General features: G+C 40.2%; 1 protein-coding gene across 2 annotated transcripts in view; it reads right to left on the minus strand.

Annotated features, from left to right (window-relative positions):
- Positions 1-24,057, minus strand: part of GTF2H1 (general transcription factor IIH subunit 1) — a 50,392-nt gene that overhangs the window by 21,884 nt on the left and 4,451 nt on the right. For both annotated transcript variants that reach the window (XM_015114687.3, XM_015114688.3), the window contains 8 exons: positions 17,432-17,600; positions 14,136-14,328; positions 11,905-12,070; positions 10,539-10,632; positions 8,728-8,877; positions 8,530-8,609; positions 2,736-2,863; positions 2,533-2,620 (listed from right to left, as the gene is read on the minus strand). In XM_015114687.3, the coding sequence (XP_014970173.1) occupies positions 2,533-2,620; positions 2,736-2,863; positions 8,530-8,609; positions 8,728-8,877; positions 10,539-10,632; positions 11,905-12,070; positions 14,136-14,328; positions 17,432-17,585 (1,053 nt within the window). In that variant the 5' untranslated portion in view covers positions 17,586-17,600. The remainder of the gene's footprint in view (positions 1-2,532; positions 2,621-2,735; positions 2,864-8,529; positions 8,610-8,727; positions 8,878-10,538; positions 10,633-11,904; positions 12,071-14,135; positions 14,329-17,431; positions 17,601-24,057) is intronic.

The raw sequence follows: 24,057 nt of genomic DNA on the forward strand, positions 1-24,057 counted from the left end.
GAAACACATCCTTACCTAGACTCAGCCTAACTTTTTTTTCTTTTTTTATTACTTTCTCAACCCTATACCCTTCAGCCAACTTCAAGGATTACTGATGTCTTCATGATTTTTGACATATGTCAAGCTTATTTCTACCCCTGCTGTCGCCTTACCTATGACATGTCCCTACCCAAGCTCCCGTTAACAATCCAAATCCTAAACTTATGCCAAGGCCTAGTTAGGTCACCTGACTTTCACATTTAACTGAAAGCTCCATCAAGGGAGGGACTCTGTCTGCTATTAATTCTGAATCTCTCATTCTACAAGTGAGAGAATCTATAAATTGTAACCCTTTATAGAATAAAGAGCAGTCAACCACTGACTTGGAAGAATAGTTAGAGCCAGCATTTACTACTGAATACTGATAGCCCCTGACTTATAATGGTTTGACTTGGAATTTTTCAACTTTATGATGGTGTCAAAGTGATATACATTCAGTAGAGAAACCATACTTTGAATAGCCATACATTGTTTTTCACTTTCAGTATTCAATGAGTTACATGAGATATTCAACATTTTATTACAAAATACACTTTACATTAGGTAATGCTGCCCAACTATAGGCTAATCTAAGTGCTCGGAACACGTTTAAAGTAGGATAGCCTAAACTATGGTGTTCCATACATTAGGTGTATTCAATGCATTTTCGATTTACAGTATTTGCAACTTCTGATGAGTTTACTGGGATGTAGACCCATTTAAGTCGAGAAGTATCTGATTTGTAAAAATTCACACAAATAAATAAATTTCTTTTTTATTTTTTGAGATGGAATCTTGCTCTGTCATTCGCTGGAGTGTAGTGGTGCGATCTCCGCTCACCGCAAACTCCACCTCCCAGGTTCAAGTGATTTTCCTGCCTCAGCCTCCCAAGTAGCTGGAATTATAGGTGCACGTCACCACGCCTGGCTAATTTTTGTATTTTTAGTAGAGACATGGTTTCACCATGCTGGCCAGGCTGTTCTAGAAATTCTGACCTCAAGTGATCCACCCACCTTGGCCTCCCAAAGTGCTGGGATTACAGGCATGAGCCACGGCACCTGGCCAAGAAATTTCTGATAACTTGTTCACCACCAAGAATCAAGGGTACTCAGTGCAACAGTATACAAAGAAAGCATCACTTAATAGATTTCTTCTCTAACTTCTTTATAACTTATATTTTAGTTTTGCTTTAGTTCAAAAAAGAAATACCTTACTGGCTTTATTAATTTTACAGGTAATACATGCCTGTAAAAACATTAAGTTACTGAAATAGGCCGGCACAGTGGCTCATGCCTGTAATCCCAGCACTCTGGGAGGCCGAGGTGGGCAGATCACATGAGGCCAGGAGTTCAAGACCAGCCAAGCCCACATGGCAAAATTCCGTCTCTACTAAAAATACAAAAATTAGCCAGGTGTGGTGGTGCATGCCTGTAATCCCAGCTACTCCGGAGGCTGAGGCAGAAGAATCGCTTGAATCCAGGAGGCAAACGTTGCAGTGAGCTGAGATTGCACCACTGCACTCCAGCCTGGGTGACAGAGCAAGACTCTGTCTCAAAAAAACAAACAACAACAACAACAACATTAAATTACTGAAATAAATGAAAGAAATTAAGACTTACCCATAATCTCTTTATTGAAAGATAACTGTTTAGCATATTCATTTGAAGGCCCTTTCAAAGCTCACAAACTATTTTTTTGTGCATAAAACTGTACTGTACAATCTGTTCTGTGAACTCTTTGATGCAATATATCATTAATGCTTTCAAAATAATTAATAGTTGCATCAATCTCTATTGTATAAATGCACTACAGAGAACAGAATCCTTGCTACTGTCTTTATTGTGATATTGTAACGAATATTTCTATCTAAATCTTAGTATGCCTTTCTTAAGAACTAAATGTCCACAAGCAGAACTAAGGATATAAAGCTTTAAATGTTTAATACACATTGCCTGACTGCTCTCTAAGAAAGCTTTATCCTAATTAGGAAGGGAGGTACAAAATAGCTTGGCAACGTTGCAGGAGAAGAATACACAAGAAGCTAATTCTGTCCATCCTTCTCCACAACTTCAAATGATTTCATCAATATTTAATGAGAAGACACCTTCAGCTCTGAAATGCTAGGTTTACAGGGCTAATTCACTTTCTTTTAAAAATCATATACATGAAATTTTGGCTTTTCTGTCACATTGCCTCTGTTAAACGAAGATTTTATTCCCAGAGAACAAAAATCACATATAAGAACAATCTGTATGTATGTGTACATGTGGGGAAAATAAACAAACAAACAAAAAACAATAAAAATGGCTAACAGGCTAGAGTCAATGGAAAGTTGGCTGGCAAGCCAAAGCTGGGGAAATACTCTTTGTAATGCTATACACTTTAAGCTAAATACTTAACATCTTGGTCAGAAGAACTGAGTCATAGGAAATAAGCATATATAGTTCTTGCAGTTACGTACAGTATTTGGAGAAACTTGAGACCCAAATGGTTCATATTTTTTTTTGCCCATACCCTTTTGACTGCTGGCTGAAAGCAGTCTGCATCTCCGGAATTTCCATCCATGCTGCTGGGCTCACTATTTTGTTCATTTTGTGCTTCTCTTAAAACAAAGGGAAAAAAAAAAAGTTAATGTTAAAAACCACAACCAAAACACCACAACTCCATCTGGATATCTTGAAAAGCCCAGTTACTGCACCTCTGCATTTATACTTAACTGTTTTCTGAGTCCAGCTGCCAGGACCATGGCACTGTGATGGTTAAATCTCTTGATGATGGCAGCATTACTATTCTCTTTTATGGATTTAGAATTGGAAGCAGATGGCACAGAGGAAATGCCATAGCCCTGTGAGAAATAATTTAGTAGATTAAACATTTTTTAAAAAGGTTCTGCTTTTCTTAAGACATGCTTAGCTGAAAAAATTTGCTGGATGATGGGACTTTATTATTTTTCACGAACATTACTAAATATTTATGAGCAAACATTTAAAAACAAGTGACATTATACACACAGAAGATTAACAAATAGCACTAACTTGTTATAGCATTACAAAATACATCTTAAACTGAATTTTTCTCTTTTTTTTTTGAGTCCCGCTCTGTTGCTCAGGCTGGAGGGCAACCTTTGCCTCCTGGGTTCAAGTGATTCTCCTGCCTCAGCCTCCTAAGAAGCTGGGATTACAGATGCCTGCCACCACAGCCAGCTAATATTTTGTATTTTTAGTAGAGATGGGGTTTCACCATGCTGGTCAGGTTGGTTTTGAACTCCTGACCTCAAATGATCTGCCCACCTCGGCCTCCCAAAGTGCTGGGATTACAGGTGTGAGCCACTGTGCCTGGTCTGTATTTCTCTTTTAAAGAACAATTTGGATCTAGTTATCAAAACATTAAATAGAAGTGATAGAGGCCAGGATGCCTGTAATCCCAGCACTTTGGGAGGCCAAGGTGGGCGAGTCACCTGAGGTCAGGAGTTCAAAACTAGCCCGGCCAACATGGTGAAACCTCATCTCTACCAAAAATACAAAAATTAGCCAGGTGTGGTGGCACACACCTATAATCCCAGGTGCTTGGGAGGCTGAGTGAGGCAGGAGAATCACTTGAACCCAGGAGGCAGAGGTGGCAGTGAGCTGAGATTGCACCACTGCACTCTAGCCTGGGTGACAGAGTGAGACTCTGTCTCAGAAAAACAAAACAAAACAAAAAAACAAACAAAAAAAAGCAAATAAAAAGAATAGAATATAGTGGGAAAAACAGACTATGGATTCAGAAAGATAGAGTCAAATTCTTTTTCTAACATTAATCTAGGCAAAATAAACTTTTCCAAGTTCTATAAAGTAGGATAAAAGATAATAAAATGAGATTATGTTTTAAAACATGTACTGAGTGCATGCTACTTGCTAGACCATGTAGATACAAAATTGATTAAGACCCCATGCCATAGAAGCTTAAATACTAGTTAGTGGGAAGCTGGGCTGGAGAGAATTACTAATCAATCCTACTGGAGAAGAGGGTTTGAAAAAGCTACAGAGAAAACCATAAGATAAACTGGTGCTTGCCAAGTAGATCCAGGAGACAATAACATTTCAGGGAGAGGAAACTGCTTAAACAAAGAAAGAGGCACTGTGGTCCCGATTATTTGGGAGGTTGAGGTAGAAGAACTGTTGAGCCGAAGAGTTCAAGTCCAGCCTGGCAACATAGTGAGACCCCGTCTCTATTTAAAAATAAAACAAAACAAAAGCAAAGAAGCAACGTAGCACATATTGTGACATGAGACTGTATATGGTTCAATATACTGAGAAATAATTATGGTCCAGGAATTGGTGAGGCTAAAAAGGTAAAAGATAGATCATAAGACTCACATGTGCTGGGCATGGTGGCTCACGCCCGTAATCCCAGCACTTTGCGAGGCTGAGGTGGGTGGGTCACCTGAGGTCGGGAGTTCAAGACCAGTCTTGGTCAACATGGTGAAACCCTGTCTGTACTCAAAATACAAAAATTAGCTGGCTGTGGTGTGCGCCTGTGATCCCAGCTACTCAGGAAGCTGAGGGAGAAGAATTGCTTTAACTCAGGAGGCGGAGATTGCAGTGAGCCGAGATCACGCCACTGCACTCCCGTCTGGGCAACAGGGCGCGACTCCATCTCAAAAAAAAAAAAAAGATCCATATGCTGTTCATCCATGTATCAAATAATTACTAAGTGATTATTACTACATGACATGTGCTGGGAACAGGCCAATAAACAGAACAAAGTCAGCTTCATCAAGATTACACTCTGACAGGAGAGTGAATGGAATTATCAAGTAAAACAAGGTAAACACAACTTTTTTTTGAAAGTGGAAAATGTTATTGAAGAAAATAGAGGGTAACATGATGAAGTGACTGAATTTGCGGGTGGTTAGAGAAAGCCTTTCTGATGAAGCAACTTTTTTATTTTTAATTTTAAAATTTTTATTTTTTTTTGAGACAGGTTCTCACTCTGTTGTCCAGGCTGGAGCACAGTGGCCCAATCACAGTTCACTGCAGCCTTGACCTCCTGGGATCAAGTGATCCTCCTGCCTCAGCCTCCCAGGTAGCTGGGACTAGAAGTATATACCACTATGCCCAGCTAATTTTTAAATTAAAAAAAAAAAAAAAGTTTAGAGATGGGGTCTCACAATGGACTCAAATGATCCTCTCACCTCAGTCTCCCAAAGTGCTAGGATTAAAGGCATGAGCCACCCCACCCAGCGGGAAATGACATTACAACAGATATCTAAAGATAGGCAGAAGCTGGTTAGGGGACAAGCAGCTAGAAGAACAGTTAAGTGCATAAGCCCTGAGGTAGAAAAAGCGTGGCATGGAACTGAAAGGTTATTATGTCTAAGGCATGAATGAGTGGAAGTGTCCCATCTGAGAAGAATGCAGGAGCCAAATCAAGCAGTCTTGTAGGAATTTTGATTTTATTCTAAGTTCAATGAGAAGATAATGAAGAATTTCATATAGGGGATTATTAGGATCTGATTTATATTATAATCCTTTCTCTTTTTTTTGAGACGGAGTCTTGCTCTGTTGCTCAGGCAGGAGTGCAGTGGTGCAATCTTGGCTCATTGCAGCCTCTGCCTCCCCAGTTCCAGCGAGTCTCCTGCCTCGGCCTCCTGGGTAGCTGGGATTACAGGCATGCGCCACCAGGCCTGGCTAATTTTTGTATTTTTAGTGGAGATGGGGTTTCACTATATTGGCCAGGCTGGTCTTGAACTCCTGACCTCAGGTGATCCACCCGCCTCAGCCTCCCAAAGTGCTGGGATTATAGGCACAAGCCACTGCGCTTGGCCTATATTATAATTATTACTGCTAGAGGAGAATAAACTATAAAAGACAAGACAGCAAAAATAAAGGTCAGTTAGGAGGCTAAGGCAAGTAAACAGGCCAAACATGATGATACCATAAACACAAAAGGGTGTAAGCGTCTGTGTAGATCCCACAGATGAGAGGTGTATTGTATAAGGCTTGCTGATACACTGAATGCTGGATATAAAAGGAGGAAAACATGGCTGGCTGCAATGGCTCACGCCTGTAATCTCAGCACTTTAAGAGGCTGAGGTGGAAAAACAGCTTGAGCCTAGGAGTTCGAGACCAGCCTGGGCAACACAGCAAGACCCTGTCTCTACAAAAAATAAAAAAATTAGCCAGGTGTAGTAGCCTGTGCTACAGTCCTAGCTACTCAGGAGACTGAGGCAGACTGCTTAAGTCCAAGAGGTCAAGGTTGCAGTGAGCCATGATTGTGCCATTGTACTCCAGCCTGGGTGACAGAGTAAGCCTGTCATAAAAAAGAAGAGGAAGAATTAAGGAGACTCCCCAACTCCCAGGTTTTTGGTTTAAGCAAACTGCAATGCTTCTTACTGAGAGAGAGAATACCCATGGAGATAGGTTTATGAGGATGGGAATCAAAGGTTCCATTTTACATGTGAAGTTGAGATGTCTTTGAAATAACTGAGTGGAGATGTCAAGTAGGCAGTTAGAGCTCTGCAGTCAAAGACAGACTATAGTTACCCGGGATTCATCATTATGTAACAATAATTTTTTTATTTTTATTTTTACTCCCTCCCCTGTTCCCCATATCTAGTAAAGCAATGGAATAGAGAGAATGCATTCAGGAGGCTGGAAATCATAGCCTATGACAGTTACTACTATCAGAAGATTGATAAGGGAAGAAGGAACACCAAAGGAAAAACTGCATCAACCAACATTTGTAGTAAAAGGATTGGTTATATAAATGTTGATATACCCATACCATTGGAATACTATGCAGGAATCTAAAAATACAGATAATAACAGTAACGCCTATTACCTACTACTTACTACGCACTAGGCTCTTTTAACTCATAGAAATCCTGTAAGGCAAGTACTATTAGCCTAACGGGGGGAAAAAAAAACCCAAAAAACTGGGCTTGGGCCGGGCATGGTGGCTCACACCTGTAATCCCTGCACTTTGGGAGGCCGAGACAGGCGGACCACTTGAGGTCAGGAGTTCGAGATCAGCCTGGCCAACATGATGAAACCCTGCCTGTACTAGAAATACAAAAATTAGCCTGGCATGGTGGCATGTGCCTGCGATCCCAGCTACTTGGGAGCCTGAGGCAGGAGAATCGCTTGAACCCTGGAGGTGGAGGTTGCAGTGAGTCGAGCTCATGCCACTGCACTCCAGCCTGAGCAACAGAGTGAGATCCCATCTCAAAAAACAAAACAAAACAAAACAAAAAAACCAAACTGGGCCTGGCAATGTTAGAAAATATCAGAATCTAAGTCAGCTAGTTTGGTTTTAAAGTCTATGTTTTAAACTATGGGATAATTTATATAGCTATTGATACTAAACAAAAGATAGTTATAAATGTACATGTACAATATGCCATCATGGTTATTTTAAAGCCAAAAAAAGCACTAAAAAAGTCTTTTCCTTCATAGTAAGTTGTAAGTCTAAGTGCCGCTAAGCTTTATTTTCTCAGGATAATTAAAGAGGGCCATGTTTGTATAGATTCTTCTGGAATTATGAAAGGGTAATGTCCTGATAAACTCACTGTATGATGAAAATATAAATTGAAAATACACTGGCCGGGTGCGGTGGCTCATGACTCTCAATCCCAGCACCCAGAACTTTGGGAGGCCAAGGTGGGCAGATCACCTGAGGTAAGGAGTTTGAGACCAGCCTGGCCAACATGGCAAAACCTCATCTCTAGTAAAAATACAAAAATTAGCTGGGTGTGGTGGCACGTGCCTGTAATTCCAGCTACTCGGGAGACTGAGACAGGAGAATGGCTTTAACTTGGGAGGCAGAGGTTGCAGCAAGCCGAGATTGCGCCACTGCACTCCAGTCTGGGCAACAGAGTGACTCTGTCTCAAAAAAAAAAAAAAAAAAGAAGAGCAAGAAAATGAAAACTCAGAGTAAAGGGAATAACTGAGGAAGACAGGTTCTGGCCTAGAAGACAGAAGTAGTGATAAAATTATCCTTGATCACAATAGGAACCACCTCTTTCTCTGCAAGTGGATAAATCTGTAGGTCTGGGGTCATGATGCTGAGGTAGGTAGGCCATATATGATGGCCTACTTGCTGAAACACTGGGGTTGGCGTGGTGTAAGCGTCATGAGATTGCTTAACGTTTGGCAGATAGTAAGCAATCAACAAATGTTTGTTATCTTCCTTATTTATTAATTTATCCACATTTCTTTAGATTAAATGTTAGCTAGAGCATAAAGCTGGACTCATCACATTAAGCCTTTATTATTACTAGAGAACTGCGGATGAGGGAGCTAGAAATTTATTTTTAAAAAGTTTTAGCAACTCACACAGGAATTTCATTTCTTCCAGGCAATTTTAATGGCAAACAACGCTATTTCAGAGCTCTTCCGATAAATCACTTCAAATAACAGTATTTTGCTTATCTGACATTCTCAAAAGTGGAACAGGTCTACACTTAAGACAACGTTGAAGACTAAAAGAAAACTCTTTTCTCTCAAAACTTCTTTTATTGCTTCTTACCTCATCTAATGGTTTATCTTCCAAAGCTGTTAAATCTAGTAGTGGGTTTTTCACTCCTAATGAAACCATTGTTTTTAGGCCTAGAAAATCAACAAAATAAAAAGTTCAGCATGTCTTATCTGTCTCAGAAAATTAACACCTATAATGTCTAGAGGGTGACAAGTTAAATACCAGGGTCCATCAGAGATAAACAGTTACCTTTTTCATCTATTTTGGCACATTCTGCAAAGAGATCCTTTGACCCTGTATTCAGCCGATCCCTGTGAAAATAATGGGACTGGAAAAAACGTGTCCAGAATTCCTTCTCTGTCATGTTGTGGGGAACATTTTCTGCATATTTCATTTTTACTGTGGGGGAAAAAAAAACCCACAAGAAAATATATACTGAATTTCCATTTTTAAAACCTCTCAAATTAGATACGGAAATACAAACCATCAGCAAAATCTAGACCATAAAGCTCTCAATTCTACATACTATATATTATAATCTCATTATAAACATGAAATGTAACTTGAGAGATTAGGCAAGGCATGACCTCTATAAATCTTACAAATTACTAACAAAACCTTATTTACACCAACAGAGTAAGGTTTTGAAGTTTTAGTAGAAATACCAAGAATCTCAGGAGTCAGAGCTGAGTTGGCTTGTTTGCTCATTTATATATGTGCACTCTCAATCCAAGGCACCATGTTAGCTGGTGGGGAAAGAAAGAGCTCAGTAGCCACTGGACTGTCAGCTCAGCACTCCAGAGGCTTACACTCTAGGCAAGCATAGAGTTCAACAGCATTGTTTCCTGAGCTCTGAGTTTAAATTTCTAGGTCTGCCACTTTCTGTGTGACCCTGAGCAAATTAATCTTTCTGTACCTTGGTTTCCTCATCTGTAAAGTAAGGGTCATAACAGTACTTCCACTTCATAGGTGTACATGATGATTAAATCAGTTACTATAGAAAAATAACTTAAATAGTGTCTGGCACATAATAAACACTACACAATTATGTTATTATCAGAAAGATAACAAAAGAGCCAGGCACTATGGCTCAAGCCTATAATCTCAGCACTTTGGGAGGCTGAGGCGGGCAGATCACTTGAGGTCAGGAATTCAAGACCAGTCTGGCCAACAGGGTGAAACCCCACCTCTACAAAAAATACAAAAATTAGCTTGGCATGGTGGCACATGCCTGTAGTCCCAGCTACTTGGGAGGTGGAGGCAGTAGAATCACTTGAGCCTGGGAAGCGGAGGTTGCAGTGAGCCAAGATGGCGCCACTACACTCCAGCCTGGGTGACAGAGCAAGACTGTCTCAAAAAAAAAAAAAAAGAGGGTCTTGTTTTGTTGCTCAGGCTAGTCTTGAACTCCTTGCTTCAAGGGATCCTCTTGCCTCAGCCTCCTGAAGTGTTGGGATTACAGGTGTGAGCCACTGAGCCTGGCCAGGATTTCACAAAGGTGGCAAGGAGGTGATGCTTGAGCTGAGTCCTGAGAGAGAGATTCCTAAGGACTAAAGGGGTGAGAGTGGTGAAGAGGGAAGAGAGAACAGAATACAGCTTAAGAGAGTACTGCTTAGTCAGAAGAATGACAGACACACTGGCTCTCACCCTTGTCTGCACATAATAAATCACTGAGGCTGGGGTCAAGAACTCTATACTTTTAGGATGGCATCTGCATGGGAAGTAATTTGTGCGTTAGGAAGGTCACTCTGGATACGGTACGAAGGATGATCTTAGTAGTATAGACAGACTCATTTATTGACGTCTCTGCAGAATGCCATCTCATCAGGTATGTTGCAGGCTAAATAAAGTTTAAGAACCACTGATGAAAAGTCATATCAGTGAACTGATGACAACACATTATTTACTGAGCCCCTAGTATCTACTGTATGTCAGGCACTGGGTAAAGTACTTTATGTAATTTATTGCACTTGATCAGGAATGTGAAGCTTTTTATTTTTCATTGATATACTACAGAATACATCCATATATTTTAACCATCTGAAAGAACTGATTCTTCTTACCTGCTGGATAGGTCCTAAATATGGACTCAATGATATCAGAAGTTAAATTATATCTTAGACCATTACAGCCATCAGTCTGGGGCCGGACATCAGCCTAAAACAAAGTCCATACACACATACACGTTAGAACATCAGGGAAAGATGGCTAAGGTCCCAGTGGACACTGGACAAAGGTGGAAAAAAAAATTTCTAAACTAACTGCATAGACAGAGAAAGTCCCTCACCTTCACTTTTTGCACAGAGGCAGGACTCAAAGAAGCCTGACTTGTTTCTCACGGTCTTAAGTGACCTATAAAATCTGCTTCTTTGGAAGTCTAATATGGTCAAATAGGCATGTTTAAGTATGAAAGCAGAGAGGTGGTGGAGCTTTAAGATAAAATTTGTATAGTCATAAAAACCACTACAAACCTTGGTTAGTAAATAATTAAATTAACATTAACTGACTGGCTTCTTTGCGAAACGCCTTATTAATTCGCTTCACTAATAAACATCCAAAAGATACCAAACATACAAATAGTATTCAAAATTTTGTTGAATGTGTCAATACTATTCTGGCTCCACCAGAATACCAACTGACTGAATTCCATTCTATAATTCCATAGATGAGGTATTTCCAATTTTTCTAATATAGTTTACAAATCTTACATTTTCCATAATATAGTCATGATACATTTAACTTTATAAGTAAAATATGGCAAAGATTGAAAAAGGCACCAGAAAGCCCTAAATTTGAAAATATTCAAAAAAGTATTAGTCCAAACTCTTAAAAGAGTCATTTTCAAATTCCATTTGACTACCAGTATGCTAGGGTCAAGTCCAAAGGCCAAGAAAACATAACTGGTAAAAAGAAACGTAAATTTTAAAAAAATTGTACATATTTTAAAAACAGTTTGGAAGAGGGCTGAGTGTGGTAGCTCATACTTGTAATCCCAGAGCTTTGGGAGGCTGAGAAGGGAGGAATGCTTGAGGCCTGGGATTTGAGACCAGCCTGGGAAATACAGTAAGAGCTGCCCCCAACTCTATAAAAATAAGAAAATTTAGCCAGGCAAGGTGGTGCACACCTTTAGTCCCAGCTACTTGAAAGGCTGAAGCAGGAGGATCGCTTGAGCCCAGGAGTTTGAGGATGCAGGGAACTATCACTGTGCCACTGCACTCCAGTCTGGGTGACAGAGTGAGACCCTGTCTTTTAAAAACAAACAAACAAAAATAATAATAGTTCAATAATAACGAAGAATACCGTGGATACTCAATTTTCCATTAATTTCCTTTAAGGAAATGCTAAATTTAACAAAAGGAATAATGGTCTTAAGACGTATATTGGGGTTTGAATCTTTATTTTCTTCAGAAATCTAGAAGGGTCACATACCAGAAATGCAGCAGAAATGCCAACATCCTGCTTATGATTGGATGTGGAAGAACTATCTGTTGCATTCACATTTAAACGATTGGCCCAGAATTCCTCAGCACTGATCACTTGACTCACAACAAGGTCTTTATAAAGCTGAAACAAAACAGGATCTTCTTGCAGCATTCTGTAAAGCAGAATATACTGAATATAACTGAACTTCTAGAATAAAACACCATTTAGGTACATTTTAAAAAGATTTTGGCAACACAAAACATTGAAACACACTACTTTTATTTTGTGATGTTTGAGCAGCAGAGGTCATTCAGTTCACTTTTCAGTAATTAAGAGCAAAATACCCCACATTTTTGGAGGAACAAATGATGTGGTAATAAATGGAGGCAGGTATAAAGGAAAGATTAAACCCCTTGAGGGCATGGGTTTGATCTTATTCATCTCTGTATCCCAGTGATTCAAAGATCACCACGTCTGTAGTGTACTGTCGTCCGCTGGTATCTGAAAATGCTCAAGTCCCTTAGATAAAATGGTATATTTACATACAAGCTACACATATCCTCCCATATACTTAAATCTCTAGATTATTTATAATATCAAATACAATGTAAATAGTTGCTATACCGTATTTTTATTTGTATTATGTTTAATTATTGTATTTTTTTTTCCCAAGTACTTCTGATCCAAAGTCGGTTGAATCTGTGAACGTAGAAGTCCTGGATATGGAAGGCTGAATGTATTCTCTTTCACATACAAAAGTAAATGGGCAGGAGAGGAGGTATGCTTGAAATTTTCTAGGAGTGAAGTATTTTTTCTCTTTTTTGAGACGGAGTCTTGCTCTGCCACCCAGGCTAGAGTGCATTGGCACGATCTCAGCTCACTGCAGCCTTTGCCTCCCAGGTTCATGCAATTCTCCTGCCTCAGCCTCCCGAGTTGCTGGATTCCAGGCACGCGCCATCACACCCGGCTAAGTTTTGCGTGTGTGTGTGTGTATAAATTTTTTTTTTTGTAGAGGCAGAGTTTCACCATGTTGGCCGGGTTGGTCTTGAACTTCTGACTTCAAGTGAGTCACCTACCTCAGCCTCAAAAAGTACTGGGAATACAGGCATGAGCCACTATGCCTCGCCTTCAGCAATGGAGTTTTCATGGTGCTAAGCATGCACAGATATAAGCACTGATGGCCTGAAAGATACTGGTGATGGAATAATTCATAAGGAAATTGTGGCCAGGTGTGGTGGTTCACACCTGTAATCCCAGCACTTTGGGAGGCTGAGGCGGGCAGATCCCTTGAGGTCAGGAGTTTGAGACCAGCCTGGCCAACATGGTGAAACCCTGTCTGTACTAAAAATATAAAAATTAGCCGGGAGTGGTGGCGTGTGCCTGTGATACCAGCAACGTGGGAGGCCGAGGCAGGAGAATTGCTTGAACCCAGGAGGCGGAGGTTGCAGTGAGCTGAGATCACGCCACTGCACTCCAGCCTGGGTGACAAAGCAAGACTCTGTCTCAAAAAAAAAAAAAAAAAAGAAAAAAGAAATTCTCATTATTTTACATACTGTCTCACTTTTTCAGTGTGAATTCTTTTAGGTTTCTTGTTCATAAGCATACTTCCAATGGCTTAGCATCTTCTCTGTAACAGAGAACTGGGAAAATAAATTAAAGAACTTCAGCACCTTCCAATCTCCGCTCTGTTCCTAAGCAGATCTTAGGTGTGATGCAGTTAATTCAACTTCTGGGTTTCCATTCTCACTTGCCTGAAGTCAAACAAGCAGTAAGATTTTAAAGCTGAAAACTAAACACCAAGGTAAAGACACTAGAGCCCATATTTTCCTACATTACAGTATCATAGCAGAAGCGAGGATAGATGGCCGGGCGTGGTGGCTCACACCTGAGGTCAGGAGTTTGAGACCAGCCTGACCAATGCGGTGAAACCCCATCTCTACTAAAATTACAAAAATTAGCTTGGTGTGGTGGCACACACCTGTAGTCCTAGCTACTTGGGAGGATGAGACAGGCTAATTGCTTGAACCCGGGAGGTGGAGGTTGCAGTGAGCCAAGATTGTACCACTGCACTCCAGCCTGGGCGACAGAGCCAGACTCCGTCTCCAAAAGAAACCAAAACCAAAACCAAAACCAAAACAACAAAAAAAGTGGGGATACCTAACAAGCTATTACCCTACTAGGAGACTAGAGAGAACCCAGTATCTCTCTCTTTCGAAAGGCTATTCTTTTCCTCCCACCTGTTCTTTTCTTCGAGTTCTTTATTTGCTTTCCTCTTGAATTTGGGCAGCAGCTGCTGAAGAAGGTCCTTTACTGCATCTCGCTCTTTCACTGCTGTGCTTTCATTGGAAAAATGGAAGTTAGTTGTGTCCCCTGCATGTAGGACCAGCTGAAGCTGAATTTTAGCTTTTCCTTCTGGACTAATTTTCTGGCCTAAAAAGAAGCATGAGGGCAGTTAGATGATGACACTCACACTGTGGGAATAACCATACAATAAGTTACTTTCCAAGAAGATTCAGGATTCCTTTGGGCTTTAACTGCCCTATTCCAATAGTGATGCTTTTGCAGAACGCACAATTCTTAAATGATCCCATGTAACCAGAGCATGCTCAACAAATTCACTAACACTCTGCTTCCTTCTTCGGTACTCTTTTCATGCAGCACTTCTCACCCACTGCTACTACCTCCAGATATTAATGGGCTTTCGTTTCCATTCAACTAGGGCAGACCTCTTTAAAGCTTTCTGAATGTATTTTAAACAAACTGCCCCAAATCAACATTATCATTAATAAAAATGACCTATCATGATCCAAAAGACTGCAAAATGCAGCCCATGGTTTATTCATTTTGCAAGGGAAATATGTAATTTTATATTCAAGATATCTGGTGTCACCACTTTAATAAAGTAATCAAACTTAGCCTCACTAAAAGTGAGATAACCTGACACTATATGCTTTCTGAGGTGATGGAACAGGAAGTGAATATCGCTATGTATGTTATTATTCTTGCACAAAATGTTTAAGCTGAATATGTTCAAGCCTTTAGGTCTGATTTTTAGTTTATAAAAAAATACAGGTATACGGGAATAAATTAAAACCTTGAGGAGACAATCAGAAATATTTGGAATGTTTGATATTTGACAAGGCTACACCCTGAAAGGGAATAAAGAAATGACAACTACAGAAACCTACATTGGATACCTTTTCTTTTTTTAAACCCAAAAACCACAACTATAAATATCATTGAGACAACCAATGAAAATGTAACAATGGGTATTTTTTATTAAAATGTTTTCAGTGTGATAATGGTATTACAAGCAATAAAAGCGCACACACAAATAATAAAGCAAATATGGCAAAACAATAAATGTAGTATCTAGGTAGGGCATATTACATAGGTTTTCACAGTACCATTCTTTAAAATTTTTTGTAACTTTGTCAGCTATGGTAAGAACTACTGCTGATTTTCACCTTAGTGAAAATCAATTTCAATTGCTTCTTTCAGATGTTGGCATTCCTTCAAATATTCAACTTGAAACTGTTCTGGTGCAAATTTAGTTTTGGGTATGCACTGCTTTCACCAATAACTGAGAAGAACTGTAGAGAAATTGGAGATGGGCATACTGTTTATTGTACACTGCGATTATCACAATGTGCGTGTGTATTACAAAGCTATGGGGCTAGCTTCCCGTTTGAGAGAGATGCTAGTACTCCTAATTTATAAGTCTACTGTTATAGAAATGTTAGTAGCTAAGGCTATTAGCTACTAACAGAAATTTGTAGGGCATTCTCACAGAAATACATATATATATTTTTTTTTTTTTTTTTTTTTTTGAGAATGAGTCTCACTACAACACCCAGGCTGGAGTGAGTGAGGTGGTGCGATCTTGGCTTACTGCAAGCCCCGCCTCTCGGGTTCACGCCATTCTCCTGCCTCAGCCTCCCGAGCAGCTGGAACTACAGGCACCTGCCACCATGCTCAGACAATTTTTTTGTATTTTTAGTAGAGATGGGGTTTCACCGCGTAAGCCAGGATGGTCTTGATCTCCTGACCTCGTGATCCGCCTGCCTCGGTCTCCCAAAGTGCTGGGATTACAGGCGTGAACTACCATACCGGCCAGAAATAAAGTTTTAAAAGGAGGTACTATTACCAGGATAGTGGACAAAAGACCATAAGGCTTAGGCAGTACTGAGCTACGATGAATTTTAAATAGCACTCTTTTTTGAAAATTAAGATTCTAAATTATTTCAGTGGAGAAAGACAGGGATCTTGGTTATTTCCTGCAGCAAAGTAGAGGTAAGTCTTTGGGGCAAGGCAGCGGTTTGTATACAAAGCAATTTATAAATTGAGCACTTGCAAGTTGAGGGTTGTCCGTTTTGGGGGGTATTATATTGCTTGAAATTATCACAGAATTTTATTTAGGAGAAGACTCTTATATCCAGGGAAATAAATGAATTCAATTAACGATTATTGTCAAGGAGTTGTTGCCTTAAGTTTCTCCTAATCAAGATCTTTTTTTTTTTTTTTGAGATGGAGTCCTGCTCTGTTGCCCAGACTACAGTGCAATGGCGTGATCTTGGCTCATGGCAACCTCTGCCTCCCAGGTTCAAGTGACTCTCCTGCCTCAGCCTCTGGAGTAGCTGGGATTACAGGCGCATGCACCACTCTCGGTTAATTTTTGTATTTTTAGTAGAAATGGGGTTTCACCATGTTGGCCAGGCTGGTCTCAAACTCCTGACCTCAGATGATACACTCACTTTGGTCTCTCAAAGTGCTGGGATTACAGGTGTGAGCCACTGTGCCTAGCCCATGCCTGAAATTTATAAAAAGAAATTCTTCCATCTACATTCACTATAAAGTTGGGTCTTCTCAACGGAAGATGGCCACATAAACAAAGATCAGACAACTTACCTAACTGGTACAATTTTAGCAAAGGAAAATCTGGCATCATCTTATCAGCATTTTAAATGCATAAACCTGGCCAAGCATGGTGGTGCATGCCTGTAATATAATCCCAGAACTTTGGGAGCATGAGGCAGGAGTGTTGCTTGAGGCCAGGAGTTTGAGACTGGCCTGGGCAACACAGCAAGACTCTGTCCCTACCAACAATAACACACAAAAAAATCACATCAACTATTAAACAGGAAATTCTTTGCAGAAATGTATCCTATACACACAAGCTTGAAATGATATTACTGTAAACATTGCAATAAAAAAATTCTGGAAACTTCCTAAGTGTCCAACCACAGAGGGCTGGTTAAATACATGATGGTATATTCATTTAGTGGAGTATCATGCAACTCTTAGTGTGTGGAGATCTATATGTGAGGTAGATTTACATATTATACATAAACCTGTACCTGTTCTATTATTAAGTGAAAAGGCCAGATTGTAAAATACCCCATTTTGTAATTATTTCTACATGGTTGATTTTTGGATATAAAATAAAACACAAAGATTATTTATATAATCTTTTTATAAAATTACTAGCAACTATGACATACAAATACATCAGAACTTAGTATAGCTGACTTACATTTAATATCCGCATACATATGGCTGATCGTAAATCTATCTTTGCCTTCAGGTGCCCAAGCAATTCTTTCTGCCATGAGGTATAGAGCTCCATCCTGCTTCTTTTGACGCACTTTCTTTACAATCAGCAAAACTTCTTCAGATGAGGTTGCCATGGTGGCTAGAAGGTGCTGAGAGAGAAAAAAATGATGAAGAAAAAAACTATCCCACACATCAATTAGGGTTGAATTTGTTGACTTCTAGAGTCCCTTTCAAATATAAAATCTAAATTGTAGGAAATTAACAGGAAAGAAGAAAGTATCTTTTCTCATTCAAAGTGGAAGATAAAGTTGCATGGCATCATTCCTCTACAATTACATTTTATTTTGCTCACACCACAGGTGTAAATTTATACAACACTTCTATGCTAATGAGTATTATCAATTTATTTTCCTCAGTTACATTCTTAAATTATACATACACAATTTGCAATGTGTAGTATTTTATACAGTCTATATTTACAATTGTAAAACTTTAGAATTACACAGTCGTATTTATTATTTAGTTCAAATTTGTTTCAATTGAAACTAAGGTCTGCAAGATTTGTGGGGTCTTCCCAGAACCACTCCCAGAGCTAAAACCACACCAAAGTTTGCTGATTTCTGGTCTGTTTCTTCTGTATAAATAAAACTGAGAGAACTAAGTATTTAACACTTCACATGCTAATTTCCTATCTTTTAACATTCAAATGTCTTCAACTGCTCTCCAAGTCTCGGCCATGATTCATTGGTATAATGCCTAACTAGTAACCTAGGAAAGAGTCTGGTCCCTCCAACTCTTATCCCCCGCCTCTGGGAATCTTAAATGCCCAATCCAAATCCTCCAGGCTTGAGTGTGGCTGTCTGGACTCGAACTGATGGTGATGTCTGCCATGGGCCGGGATGGGGAAAGTTGTGGCACCAATGCCACATATATGCCATTTCTGGTGAAGTTATGACTTTAGTAACCAGAGGAATGGCTAAAATATAATTTAACAATTACGTTTGCCCTGGGCAAATAAGTGAAGCTTTACTGAAGTATTTTTCCGAGGATTAAAACAAATGAAAACAGGCCAAGTGAGGTGGCTTACACCTGTAACCCCTGTGACTTGGGAGGCCGAGGAAGGAGATATTACTTAAGCCCAAGAGTTTGAGACCAGCCTTGTCAACAAAGTGAGACCCTGTCTGTACAAAAAATAGGTCTAACTACATGGGAGGCCAAGGTGGGAGAATTGCTTGAGCCCAGGAGTTTGAGGTGGCAGTGAGCTATAATCACCACACTGTACTCCATCCTGGGTGACAAAGTGAGACCCTGTCTCTAAACAAATAAAATGGGAACAATGAAATACTGGATCTGCCATTAGTTCTTCAAAATAATTGAGAACTTCTATTTGAACATAATGGGAAAATAAGTATTAGGAAGGGGAGTATGGCAGGGATTAAAAACAATAGAAATCAGAAATTCCTATTATAAAATTACCAAAAAAAAAACCCATCACTTTTTTTTATTTTTATTTTTTGAGATGGAGTTTCATTTTTGTTGCCCAGGCTGGAGTGCAATGGCGTGATCTCAGCTCACCACAACCTTGCCTCATGGGTTCAAGCAATTCTCCTGCCTCAGACTCCTGAGTAGCTGGGATTACAGGCATGCGCCACCACACTCAGCTATTTTTGTATTTTTAGTAGAGACAGGGTTTCTCCATGTTGGTCAGGCTGGTCTCAAACTCTCGACCTCAGCTGACCTGCCCACCTCGGCCTCCCAAAGTGCTGGGATTACAGGTGTGAGCCACTGTGCCCAGAAAACCATCCACCTCTTAAGATTAATATGGCTGGGCACGGTGGCTCCTGTCTATAATCCCAGCACTTTGGGAGGCTGAGGCAGGTGGATCACTTGAACTCAGGAGTTCGAGACCAGTCTGGGCAACATGGTGAAATCTGTCCCCACAAAAAATACAAAAATTAGCCAGGCACAAGGATGTGCTCCTGCAGTCCCAGCTACTTGGAAGGATGATGCAGGAGAATCGCTTGAGCCCAGGAGGCAGAGGTTGCAGTGAGGTGAAACCACACCATCGTACTCCAGCCTAGGGATGAAAGTGAAACCCTGTCTCAAAACAAAACAAAACAAATCACTGGATTAAAAAAATTATTACTTCTTATTCACTCAAACAATGAGTTAGAAATAAAAAATACAAGGGAAAAATGTGAAACCCTGCTTTCTCTGAAGTTGATTATCTCAATTATGAGTAGTCAGATACCCCTTTTATAAGTCTTCACAGACTATTCGATCCCGAAAATAGAAAGGAAATAGGTCAGTGTGAACACATTTATTCAACAAATTTGTACTGAGCCAAGGAGCCTGGGGGCTGTCCAAAGATGAATGTCTGTTGATTTCTGCCTTCAAAGATCTTCCAGTGCAGCGAGCAAGTGTGTATACGTGTACTATTTGTTAGTGGATATAAATTAGAATGTGTGTGGAGTCCTGATTAGGGAAAAGGAGTCAGGCTGGTGGGAGCAGGGAAAAGCAAAAAGAAAAAGCAGAAAAGCTACAAGTCAGCCTTTCTTCATGGTCTAGGACACATAGCCCTCCCGTGCAAATAATTCACAATCTTCCTGTGCCCCACTCATCAACCAGACCCTCAGCTGATAGAAAAATGCAAGTGAGCTCACTGCAGCCTTCGTGTTATCAGTACTTCACGTAACCTTCTTCAACAAAAGCACCATCCTATAAAATCCCCAGGAAGCTTTTGTCTCCTTGCAGTCAGTTCTCCGCTTGCTAATCTGCACGTTGCTTTCTTGCAACATATTTTCCTACTTTCTCTAATAAACCTGCCTTTCTTTACCTACAATTGTCCTGGCAAATTCTTTTTACTACTGGTGCCACCAGCCTCAGACAGTTGCTACCTATGACATGAAGTCCCAAAAGGGACACAAAAATATTCTAAGTTAGGACTCGGAGGCAGTTTCTTCACTCAGAAAGCCATGAGAAATGTTTGCCACAGAATTTTTTAAAAGCCATTTAAAAAAACTGAGATATAATTAACAAACCAACAAATGCATAGGTCTTAGGCATTCTGTTTGATGCGTTTTGACAACAGTACATACCCATTTACAATTACCCAAAATGAGACACAGAACATTTCAGTCACCCTTGAACATTCCCTCATGTTTCCTTCAAGTCAATCTCTTTTCCCCAATCTCAGCAACTATTCTGACTTCTATCACCACAGATTAGTTTTTATCCGTTCTAGGATTTCATATGAAAGGAATCATACAGTATGTACTACTTTTGTCTCTAGTTTTTTTGCTTAACATGTTTTTTGAAATCCACCACATTGTTGCATATGTATCAGTTCATTCTTTTTAATATATAGTTTGGTTATATATTGGGTCTTGAAGAGAGAACTTCTACAAAGAAAGTAAAGGGAAACAGGTGTCAGAGACAAAGGGAATAGTTTGGGGCAATGGATTGAAACTCTCTAGGAATGAGTAGTCTGCTTAGGATACAGCATAAGGTTCATGATGATCAGTAGGATGTGAGGTTGGATGGTTATATAAAGGCATACAGTGGAGAAGGCCACCCTATGTGGCAAACAATAGAAAACTTCTGAAGACTTCTGAATAGGGCAGTGATTTGCATTTTAGAAATTAATCTGTGGGCAGCAAGAGAGACTGGAGAGGAAGGGACAAGAAGGACCACTGAAGCAGCAGAATGAACAGACATTGCTGAAGTGCTGAAAGCAGCATCACGGTTGCTTGCCCATACCCCATTTCTGAGCCTTACTGACATGAGCACAGTGGTACCATTTTCAGAAATTAATGAGAAGGACGAGCAGATTTGAAAGTGAAGATAAGGAATTCAGTTCTGGACATGATGAGTGTGAGGTACTGCTGAGTCATGCAGGTGGAGACAGTCTGCATTATGTGGGCATTTGCAAACGCTAGAATAAAGCCCGATTAGATGACTGCTTTTAATTAAAAAGGAATTTTAAAAATTCCATAATGTCACAACCCTAACATCAATTTTCCTCATTTTCAGTTGTGCTTACCTTATCTGTACCTACTTCACAAATGTAATCATAAAATACATTCAAGCTCATTATTTTGTGATTTTTACTCACCACTGAGAATTTCTCCATGTCTTCTTTCAATCCCGTTTTGATATCCACATATCAAATACGATAAAGGATCACAATTCTTAATAAATGATACCATCTTTTAACTGACTTATTTGATGTCTTAAGACTTTGAGTTTTCCCTTCTAGAAGTTTAAAAAGCTGTTTTAAGACTATTTAATGACATGAAAAGATACACAAAGAGAAAAAAAAAAGCAGGTAGTTTGATTTCATATTCTCTTCTTTTTTTTTTTTTTCAAGATGGGAGTCTTGCTCTGTCGCCCAGGCTGGAGTGCAGCAGCACAATCTTGGCTCGCTGCAACCTCCGCCTCCTTGGTTCAAGCGATTGTCCTGCCTCAGCCTCCAGAATAGCTGGGACTACAGGCATGAGCCACCACGCCCGGCTAATTTCTTGTACTTTTAGTAGAGATGGGGTTTCACCATGTTCCAAGCCAGGCTGGTCTCGAACTCCTGGGCGCAGTGATCCACCCGCCTCAGCCTCCCAAAGTGCTGGGATTACAGGTGTGAGCCACTGCGCCTGGCATGATTCCATATTTTTTTTTTTGAGACAGAGTCTCATTCTGTCACCCAGCCTGGAGTACAGGGGCATGATCTTGGCTCACTGCAATCTCTTCCTCCCAGTTCCCAGCAATTCTCCCTGCCTCAGCCTCCCAAGTAGGTGGGATTACAGGTGCCCGCCGCCACATCCAGCTAATTTTTGTATTTTTTAGTCGAGACAGGGTTTCGCCATGTTGGCCAGGCTGGTCTTGAACTCCTGATCTCAGGTGATCCGCCTGCCTCGGCCTCCCAAAGTGCTGGGATTACAGGCATGAGCCACCGTGCCTGGCCCCATATTCTTTTTTTTTTTGAGACGGAGTCTCACTCTGTCACCCAGGCTGGAGTGCAGTGGCCCGATCTTAGCTCACTGCAACCTCCACCTCCCGGGTTCAAGTGATTCTTCTACCTCAGGCTCCTCAGTAACTGGGGGTTACAGGCGCATGCGACCATGGCCAGCTAATTTTTGTATTTTTAGTAGAGATGGGGTTTCACCATGTTATCAGGCTGGTCTCGAACTCCTGACCTCGTGATCCCCTGCCTCAGTCTCCCAAAGTGCTGGGATTACACGCGTGAGCCTCCATGCCCAGCCTGCCCCATATTCTTAAATTTAAAAAAATCTAAAATTTAGGCTGGGCAGGGTGGCTCATGTCTGTAATCCCATCACTTTGGGAAGCCGAGGTGGACAGACTGCCTGAGACCAGGAGTTTGAGACCAGCCCGTGCAACATAGCAAAATCCTGTTCCTACAAAAACTATAAAAATTAGCTGGGCCTGGTGGCACACATCTGTAGTCCCAGCAACTTGGGAGGCTGAAATGGGAGGATTACCTGAGCCTGGGGAGATGGAGCTGTGATGACGCCACTGCACTCCAGTCTGGGTGACAGTGAGACACTGTCTCAAAATAATATTCTTCATCATCTAGAATTTACCGAATGCTTAATAATGTGTCAGGTGCTAGACTAAGTTTCTTATAGGCATTATCTCAGTCAGTCCCCAGTTAATAATCCCATGAGGTAGGTTCTATTATTAGTTACATTTTGTACATAAGGAACCTGGGTCTGAGAAATCAAGATGCTTTCTTAAAGCATCAGGGAAGCAGCAGAAGTGGGTTTGAATCTGGGTCAGTCTGTCCTTGAAATTCCACTATGTCACTCTGAAAATATATGCGACTGAAGGGACAGACACCAAATTTAATAGTGATTATCTATGGGTGATAAAAATACAGATGATTTAAATGTTCTCTTTTCTGATCTATAAAAAATATGTATTTTATACTAAAGCAGTTATTTAAAAAAAAATGTCTTCCCAAGAGTTTCTTCTTTATCAAACCAAATGTTTATAAGGTAACCCAGGAAAGTGTTAGGGGTGCTAGTGTGAGAATTTGAAAACAGTGTTTTCATTTTCAATAGTTTATTACTTTCAATTTCTGTAATGCAGGTGTATCACTTGTACTTTTAAACTAATTTATGAAAGGAAATTTTATAACGTATGAAATCATTAGTTGAAATATTTTAACATTAATTTTCTAGTATTCTTTATAATAAACATGCCTCAGCTGGCCAACTAGCTGGGATTATAAGCACCAGCCACCACGCCCAGCTAATTTTTGTATTTTTTTTTTTTTTTTTTAGTAGAGATTGGGTTTTGAGGCAGGTGGATCACTTGAAGTTGGGAGTTAGAGAACATATTTTAAAAAGCCCACTGTAGAATATGAAACGGGACTGCAAACCATACAAATTAGGAAACATATGTTTTCAGAAAAATGAATTAAAATCTAAGAAAGATGAGAGGGGAGGATTTGAGGGGGAAGTTGGCAGATAATTTTAAGTATGTTGATACCTCATTATCCTACTTAAGCAGGATAATTTTAAGTATGTCAGTAGTTGGAAGAAAAGCAATGAGCAAGGACAGCTGATAGAGCAAGTCTCCAATTAACTGGGC

This window comes from Macaca mulatta, chromosome 14 (genome assembly GCF_049350105.2).
Source record: "Macaca mulatta isolate MMU2019108-1 chromosome 14, T2T-MMU8v2.0, whole genome shotgun sequence".
NCBI lineage: Eukaryota > Metazoa > Chordata > Mammalia > Primates > Cercopithecidae > Macaca > Macaca mulatta.